This window comes from Dictyostelium discoideum, assembly GCF_000004695.1.
Source record: "Dictyostelium discoideum AX4 chromosome 3 chromosome, whole genome shotgun sequence".
NCBI classification, from domain to species: Eukaryota; Evosea; class Eumycetozoa; order Dictyosteliales; family Dictyosteliaceae; genus Dictyostelium; species Dictyostelium discoideum.
Genome location: NC_007089.4, coordinates 4605907 through 4614758, shown reverse-complemented (window position 1 = coordinate 4614758; position 8852 = coordinate 4605907). Strand labels below are relative to the sequence as shown.

The 8852-nt window shown below is 31.4% G+C and overlaps 4 protein-coding genes and 2 non-coding genes across 6 annotated transcripts in view; 2 read left to right on the top strand and 4 right to left on the bottom strand.

The window, feature by feature from the left end:
* The window catches only part of DDB_G0281495 (hypothetical protein), a gene marked incomplete at both ends in the record, with an annotated part of 1263 nt that extends 374 nt beyond the window's left edge, over positions 1-889 (bottom strand). The window contains one exon of the mRNA XM_635625.1: positions 1-889. This exon is cut by the window's left edge and continues 374 nt beyond it. Within this exon, the coding sequence (XP_640717.1) occupies positions 1-889 (889 nt within the window).
* Positions 890-1243: 354 nt separating this feature from the next.
* tRNA-Leu-UAA-9 lies at positions 1244-1326 on the top strand. Its single transcript has one exon. It is a non-coding gene; the product is annotated as a tRNA-Leu (tRNA).
* Positions 1327-1976: 650 nt separating this feature from the next.
* sodD (superoxide dismutase) lies at positions 1977-2501 on the top strand (the record flags this gene model as incomplete). Its single annotated transcript, XM_635624.1, has 2 exons — positions 1977-2154; positions 2224-2501. 2 exons carry the CDS (start codon positions 1977-1979, stop codon positions 2499-2501), a joined length of 456 nt encoding a protein of 151 aa, XP_640716.1.
* A 610-nt stretch (positions 2502-3111) lies between these two features.
* On the bottom strand, positions 3112-6291 carry DDB_G0281491 (hypothetical protein; the record flags this gene model as incomplete). The annotated part of the gene is made up of 1 exon (XM_635623.1): positions 3112-6291. The coding sequence occupies one exon, from the start codon at positions 6289-6291 to the stop codon at positions 3112-3114; it is 3180 nt and encodes a 1059-aa protein (XP_640715.1).
* Positions 6292-6815: 524 nt separating this feature from the next.
* On the bottom strand, positions 6816-7892 carry DDB_G0281539 (hypothetical protein; the record flags this gene model as incomplete). Its single annotated transcript, XM_635622.1, has 1 exon — positions 6816-7892. One exon carries the CDS (start codon positions 7890-7892, stop codon positions 6816-6818), a length of 1077 nt encoding a protein of 358 aa, XP_640714.1.
* A 493-nt stretch (positions 7893-8385) lies between these two features.
* On the bottom strand, positions 8386-8468 carry tRNA-Leu-UAA-8. The gene has a single exon. It is a non-coding gene; the product is annotated as a tRNA-Leu (tRNA).
* Between the last annotated feature and the right edge of the window lie 384 nt (positions 8469-8852).

Here is an 8852-nt window from a genome sequence, read left to right as displayed (position 1 = left end):
ATTCAACTAAAACTGAATCAAAATAATTACTTGAATCTCTAGTTGTTATTAAAGTTTCCCTTTGTAAACTCGATGATGATGATGATGACGATGATTGGCTATTGAAGAGAGTTGAATAATTTATTAAATCTTTAGTAGTTGCAATAAAGATATCAGTATCACCATAGAATAAATATTGAGTTTCTTGATTTTCTCTATAGAGTAAACCAGCTGATTTTGACCAAAATATAGATTCTTCAATTATTGGACCATGTAATTGCCAACATTGTTTAAAATCTTGAATTGTTAAAACTAAACTAGTATCACATGTTGCCAATGCTAATTGAGCACGAGTATTTGTACCATTCATATTGACTGCAGTGTAATACATGTAAATTGTTTGATTTACCATTACAATTCTTGGATCTTCTGCACCAATATATTGGAAATCTGATGATTGTGGACCTGTAATTAGGTAATCTGGATCTGATAAATTGGTTGCATTAAATTTACAATTATTTATATCTTGATTTTCGCATACTCCAAATGTAAATACAATTGAACTTGGACCAACTGAATAAATATTTGTTGGATTATTTGTTAAATTTTGAACTCTAACTGCTGCTCCAATAATTAAATTTCTATTTGTTGGATTATTATATTGTTTTACAATTTCTGGTGGTACGAATGGACAATAGGCAACATTATAATTATATAGCCATGGTGATTCATCTGATGGATTATTTGCTTGTAATTTAAATGAATCTAATAATGGTGAATTATCATTACCATTATTTAATCTTTCCATTGAAATTGTGTATTGATTTTCAGAAATTTTAAATTTTAATTCATTTGATTTAATTAAATTTAAATTTATTATTAAAATTATACAAATAAATAATTTGTTCATTTTTTTTAAATTTTAATATTTTCATTTTAAAAAAATAAAAAAATAAAATCATGATTTTTTTAACGAGCATTAAAAAATAAAAAAAAAAATAAAAAAATAAAAATAGAAAAAAATGAAAATAAAATATCTATTTTTTTTTTTTTTTTGTAAAAATTTTTCATAAAAATAAAAATAAGATAATTGAAAAATTTTTAAAAAATATTTGGTGACCAATTTGTCACTTTAATTTATTTCTTTTAGATAAAATTTTTTCTAATTAGCCAAAAAACCGATTTTGGGATATTATTTATAAAAATCACATGTAACTAGTAAAAAAAAAAGGTAGTTTAGTAAAAATAAAAAATTCCATCCAAAGCAAGGGTAGGAAAGTCTGGTTAAATCCGTGTGACTTAAGATCTCATCCATTCGGTTCGCGAGTTCGAATCTCGCCTCTTGCAAGCTTTTGGGCAACAGAAATATGGTCATAGGTTCGAATCTTGATTTGTCTAAAAATTCTTGGAAGAGGATTTTTTTGTAGACTCCAATAATTCATCAGTCCTTATGGAGATTATTTTTGGAAATTTTTTTTCAAACTAAAGATCTTAATTACTTACGGGCAATCGCTTATTTTATTTATTTTATTTTATTTTATTTTATTTTTTTTTTTTTTTTTTTTTTTCTTTATAAAAAGTATTTTAATTTTCATCAGTATTCAATAACCAAAAAATCAAAACTAAATATAAATTAAGATTTCAAATTTAATGAATTTGTTTAACAATCTCATAAAATAATTTTGAGATTATTATTTGAACATAAATGGATTTTTTAGAACCAATATAAATAAAATTAATCATATAAATTTATCCATGATATAAATTACATAATAATAAAAAAAAAAAAAAAAATTTGTAATAATTTTACAAATTTAAATGATAACCACATTGAAAATTTATAATAATTTGTAATATATAATAATTATTTATCTCATTAAAAAAAATTACCACACCATTATTTTTTTTTTTTTTTTTTTTCTTATTTTTTTTTTTTTTTAATATTGATTAACACCTATTTCATAATCCAATTTAAAATATATATTATTTAAATAATAATGGTAAAAGCTATTTGTGTGGTTAAAGGGGCAGTTGTAAATGGAACTATAATATTTTCACAAGAAAATGAAGGATCTCCAGTTTATGTGAATGGTACTATTAGTGGGTTAAGCGGTGGTTTACATGGTTTTCATATTCACGAGTTTGGAGATACAAGCAATGGTTGTTTAAGTGCAGGTAAGAGGTTTATAATTTTATTATAAGAGTTTTTTTTGTTATACTGATTTTAGATTAATTATTTTAAAGGAGCACATTTCAATCCATTTCATGTTGAACATGGTGGTCCAAACAGTGCAATTCGTCATGTTGGTGATTTAGGGAATATAACATCATGTCCTTCTAGTAAAGTTGCCAACGTATTAATACAAGATAACGTTATCTCTCTATTCGGGGACTTGTCAATAATTGGGAGAACATTGGTAGTTCACGAAAATCAAGATGATTTAGGATTAGGAGGAAATTTATCAAAAACAACTGGAAATGCTGGAGCAAGAGTAGCATGTGGAATTTTGGCAAAGATTTAATAAATTAGTTCAAATTGGTTATAATTTTTATAAAATGTTATTGTTTTAATTTTTATTTAAAGGTGTTTTAAATAAAAATTACGGGCGTTTTTTAAATAATGCAATTATCTTTTTTTTTTATTTTAATTTTATTATTATATAATTATTATTTTATTAATTTATTTTTTTTTTTATTTACTTTTGTGCCACACAGTATTAAAATATGTTATTATTATTAATTAAATAAATTGGTTGTGGGAGTCAATGTTCGGAAGCACTGAATCTGAAATACAATAAGATTTGATAATAAATATAAGCATTAAGTGAAGAAGTTAACAATTGAATATCAAATTAAAAATAAAGGAAACCATTATTAATACTTTTATTTATGGTTTTTAATTTTAAAATGTAAAGTAGTTTTTCTTTTTTAAAATTTGGATTATCAAATAAAGTGTAGTTATTATTATTATTATTATTGGTGAAAATAATAATAATATTGATTTTTTTTTTTTTTTTTTTTTTTTTTTTTAATATTGGATTAACAAGATTGATATATGTCCATCTGTGTTAATACGAGTTTTATTTAATATTTATTTAAAGGCTTATCATTTAAGCTGAAGGGTTATTTTAATCATATGAATTGATCAAAAGATATAATATTTGGGAGAGATGATTCTGGAATACAATAGTAATTAGCTGTTGTTTTTCTTAGCTTGATCGTTGAAGTGAGAAGGATCTTAGGATCTTTGAAGTTATTATGGTCTTTTGCTGATAAGTTTTTCAGATCTTTTGCTTTTTTGATGTATTCTAGAGTGGCCAATTTGTGCCATTTCTTTAGAAGGGAGCTGTATGATAGTGATTCATCTGTTAAAGGATCTTCACTGTATATTTGATTGCAAATCCAAATCCAAATGTTGTGGAGGATAAGGGCCATTAGGTTTCTATATGCGAATGATCTGGTTAGATCATAGTCTATTGCTTTATAGTTCCATTCAAAGTATTCTTTGTGGAATCTGTGGTTGGCGTAATCTGCATTCACTTCTTGATCTTTTTTGGCTGTCGGTGACAATTTTGGAGTTATTCTATTAATGAAATTGTTATTTTGCCTAATTCTTGTATGGTGCCAGTTTTTACCTTTGCCTGTGGTAATATAGATGAAATTTTTGAGTTTATTTATTTTTATGAATTGTTTTGTTTTCTTGCATGAGAAGAACAGGTGACCGTATGGGTCTTTGCTCATATCTTCTTTGCAGAGTGGGCATTGTTTGTTGTGAAGGTAGTTTATTGGAAGGCATCTGGCATGGAATCTAAACATTGTGTCTCTTGTTTTAGGGTCTTTTATCTTCAGTATGTTGTTGAAGAGTTGATTATAGCTGTAGCCTCTTAAGTTTAGAGATGATTGGAATTCCGTTTTAGGGATGGTTGGATTTTGGTCTTGAATTGTGGTATACCATTCTACCAGTGAAAGTGGTTGTCCATTTTCGTTTTTTATGGATGTGAGATTATTGTTGAAGATTGCTTTTTTTATTCTTATTTTGTTCCATTCGTCTAAGTTTTCTTTTAGGTATCTGGATGTGAATTTGTTTTTTTGGATCTGATATTCCCAGCTTTTGTGATGCGATGAGTTTGTTTGTTTGGTTTCTAGTGCTAGGATGAACTGGTTTATGATCCAAAGTTTCTGCGCCAGTTGTCTCAATTCTATATTCCAAATGTTCCAGCCCCCTACTTTTAGTGGGTATCTTGCTCTTTTGGTTCTCATTAAATTAATAACTTGAAATCCACTAGCATTTTTGTTGTTTGGTGCCGATAAAAACCATTCGACTAATTTATTGATTTGGTTTAATTCCTCTTCCTTAAAGTTCTCTACATATGAATAGTAGGTTAATTTAGAGAGTGCGAATGCTTTGAGGATGTTGGTTTTGGTTTTGATTGTTGAGTCAGTGGTTTTCCATAGTACTAAGGATGATCTTATTGTGTTTAATATTTCTGGCATTTTTCTTGTTATCCCTTTGCCTGTGAAGAAGTATCCCAAGTATCTTTCTGGATTTGTAGATATTGGAATTCTTTGGTTGGTATTGTCTGGGTTGCCTATAAGAATTGATGAAGATTTGTCGATGTTTAGTTTTGAGGAAGTGGCTTTGCAAAATGAATTGAAGTGTTGTAGTACTAATTCAAGTTGTTGAGAGTCTGGGACCATTGAAGCCGAGTCGTCTGCAAAGCTTTGGAATTTCTCTCTGTGGTTGCTGTTGTTTAGAGGAAGGCCAGTAATTCGGTCATCTTGTAAAATTTTTCTAGCTAAAGCCTCTATTACAAGGACGAACAGGGTGGGTGATAGTGGATCTCCTTGTTTAACTCCTCTTTTGATCTCAAAGGGTATAGTAGTTCTACCATTAATTTCAATTCTTGCTTCAGATTTGGTGAGTAGATTCATTATCAGGTTGATTATATTGGTTGGAATGTTGATGTGTTGTAGTGATCTGAGTATTGAACCGTGTGAGATCGAGTCAAAAGCTTTTTCGAAATCATATAGTGTAATTATTCCGTTAATTCTTTTATCATTACAATAGTTGATTAATTCGTTCATTGATATGATATTATCTAGAATGAATCTGCCTGGTACGAAACCTTTTTGATTGTGGTTGATCACTTTCGTTAGTATTGGGATTATTCTATTGTTTATTAGTTTTGAGTGGATTTTATATATACAGTTAGCCAGTGTAATTGGTCTTCTGTTTTTGATTAGTTCGGGGTCTCCCTTTTTAGGTATCGTGATAATGAGGCCTTCTTTGTAATTTTTGCTAATTAGATGAGGATTTCTTAGAGTGTCGTTGAATGCTGAGGCCAGTATTGGAGCTAGTTTTTCTTTGTGTGTTATGTAGAATAAGTTTGGAATTCCATCTGGGCCTGGAGATTTGTGTGGGTTCAATTGTTTTATTACTTCTAGGATCTCTTGTGATGTGAATTCATTTTCAAGGTTGTCCCATGTTGAGTCCCTGGTCACTGTCCAATTTTCCAACATTTCATAATGAGATGGTGGGTCATCTTCTTTGTAGTCATAAAGATTTGAGTAATATTTTACGTATTCTTCTTCGATCAATTCCTGTTTGTTGATTGTTCTACCTTGTGCATCTTTTACTGCGTTGATGGTGAAATCATTGTGTCTTTTCTTGATTCTCGCGGAGATGTACTTGAGTGAGGTTTCTTCGCAATAGTTGTTCAATTCTTGTTTAAGTTGTTCTTCTCTTTTTTTAGATTCATTTATTGCTGAAAGGGTTGCGAAGGCTTGGTCTTTAAATTCTGTCTCTAGTAGGGAGATTAGATTTTTGATGTTTGCCTTATTGTTGTAGTCATTTTGTTTTTGAAATTCTGTGTATAGTTGTTTTATTTTGTTTAGTAAGCTGTTGAGTTGAGAGAAGGAAATAGAGTTATGGTTGGATGACAGCTCCCTTGAATAATCGTTAAGTAGGAAGTCTATTTTCTTAAGCATTATGCTTGAGAGGATTGAGGATTTTTTTAATCTCCATCTGCGCTTGTTCATCTGTATGTTGGGTAGAGTGAAGGTGGTTGATAGGAAGTTGTGATCTGATAGAGGTATGTCATTAATTTTTGGGGGGATTAGGTTCCTTAAGTATAATTGGCTGTAGTTGATTATGCTATTGTTAAGGTATATTCTGTCTAGTCTCCTTTCCAAGATTCTTGTGAGGTTATTGTTTGTGTTGTGTATCGTTCTTGAGAAGGTGGGTCTTTTATTTAGTTGGTCCATATCCATTAGGTTATTTGAAATTCTGATGGCTTCGATTACTGTGGCCATCTCATCTGGGGATTGTGTTGTCAAGTTGCCTTGGTCATCATTTGATGTGTGATTGTCATTGAAGTCTAAACAGTTGAAGTCGCCTGCTATGATGTCGATGTTTTTATTAGGGTTAGACGTTAGGTTGTGGTATTGGTTGTTGAAGTGTTTGTTTAGTGTTGAAGCTAGTGTTTTTCTTTTATCAGGTTGGGCCGGGGCGTATATGGCCAAGATTCTCGTTGTGGTATCTTTTATTAGAATGTCTGATATTATTAGTCTACCTTCTATTATGAATATTGGTGAGAGTTTTATGTTTTGGTTGTTGTGGTTTAGTATTCCTATTCCGTTGCCTCTGTTGGTTGCGCTAATGATGGAGCCAGGAAATAGCTGGTGTGCTTGTGTTGCGTCGGCGTTGAGTTCATTGACTATGGTTAGTGCCAATGAGTTTGGGGGGGATTGGGATTTGATAAAGTCTGTTTTGTTTTTGAAGGAGGTGTCAGTGCCCCAACCTCTGACATTCCATTGGTTGATTTTGATTACTACCATTATGAGATGATATCGATCTCCTCTTGGGAGTCGTATAGCTGCGGTTTGGATGGTGAAGGGTAGATACTCTCTATGAAGCTCTCAATGATTCCTTTCCTTTCTTTTTTGACAGGTGTCTTAGGGGTGGATGGGATGTAAGGGTTGCTTCTGTTTATTGTTGGTGAGAGTTGGGTGACTTCATTGTTTGAGTGGATTTCCTCGTTCTTGCGTTTATGTGATGGAGGGATGTTTAGTGTCTTCTCTCTGTTTTCCGAGGATGAATGGATGTTAGTGCTTGTTTTGTTGGCATTGTCTTTTTGGATGGCGTTGGATGTTGTGGTAGTGGTTGTGGTGGGTTTGACAGATTGAGATTCTGCTGGGTTTTTGGGGGGAAGAGGTTGAGATGACTTTTTTGCTTGGGCTTTTTTCTCTTGTGTTGATTGTTTATCAGACTGATTGTTTGCTGGGTTGTTTGTTTGTTGTTGTGGTTTTGGTTGAGAGGATTTGATTGCTATCCTGTTTTGAGTGTTAGGAGGATCTGTCATCTTATCTTCTAATGGTTCCTCCGTGTTGTTTGTCTCTACTTTCTTGTTTTTCTTTTGTGAGGAGTAGGTTTTGGTGGCCGTTCTGATGGTAAAGTTTGCGATTTCTGTAATGTGTTGGCCAGATTTCATTTGATCGCCTATTTTGCATTCTATTAGACCGAATACTATGAGGTGGTCGGTGGAGTATATAGTATTGTATATTGCATAGGGTATTTCTTCTGCAAAGGCAGTTTTGATGAGGGCGTCCACTATTCCTGCCTTTTCTCTGGGAATTCTTACTCTTCCTGTGAGAACGTGGAAGTCTCTACTGGAGGTGATGAAGGTTCCCAATTTGCTTCTATCTCTAATGATATTTAGGAGAGATTGTTCTTTTTTAATCATCAGGTGGATCATTTTTCTAGTTCCTTTGCCTATGTATATCTTGTCGATTGGGATATCGTAGTTTGAGAGTGTTTTTCTCATTTCTTCTAACCCCTTGAGATCCATTTTGGGGAATTCGAGTGTAATTGGGTAGAATCCGTTGTTCTTCTCGTAGGTTGAGAGCGCAGTCATGTTCAATATGGTCTCGCAGTATTTGGAGATGTCTTTGAGGCCTATTGATAGTTTGGGGTAAGTTTCCTTTATCTCTGCTGTTTTTGTGGAGAATTCCTTAATGAAGTTCTCCGATGCCTCGTCCATATGGGTGGAGGGGTTGGCCATTTTAGCCGCGTCTGCGTAGGAATTCATCTCGATGGGATTCCTTTGAATCGGCGATTTGGTAAGTTAGATCTGTAGATCGTGGTGGATTGGTGATTTTTTTCGAAAGATTGGTTAAAATTGACCGAGATTAAGGATAGAAAAGGATGAATTACTTTTCACGTGTATCTTGTATCCTCTTGATAGCGGTACGGTTTTTGAATGATTTCTGTTTTCACGTGTATCTTGTATCCTCTTGATCGCGGTACGGTTTTTTTCTTCAAAAAAATCTATATAATATTGATCAATCGTTAAATGGACAAAACAAGATTCGAACATACGAACACATATTTGAGGATTGGGAAAAGCTTGCAAGAGGCGAGATTCGAACTCGCGAACCGAATGGATGAGATCTTAAGTCACACGGATTTAACCAGACTTTCCTACCCTTGCCTTGGATGGAATTTTTCTTTTTTACTATATTACGTTCGTTTTTTATAGTGTCCGTTCTAAAAAAAAAAAAAAAAAAAAGTTCATTTTTTATAATAATGTTTCGATTCTAAAGAAAAAACTTCGTTATTATTTTAATAATCCAATTCAACAACAAATGTTCGTTATTGTTTTAAAAAAATCCCCAAAAAATTTGTAAGATCCTACTTTTTAGTAAAAATATAAAATATTTTTTATATATGGGAAAATTTAAATTTAGTTAAAAAGTTAATTTTTATGATCTAATTAATATTTTGTCAGTATACTGAAGTATGAAGAAATTTAAAATTTTAAGTTTAAATATTTCCGAGTAGTATGTTTGTTTGCTTTGTCATTTGTTTAGAAAAT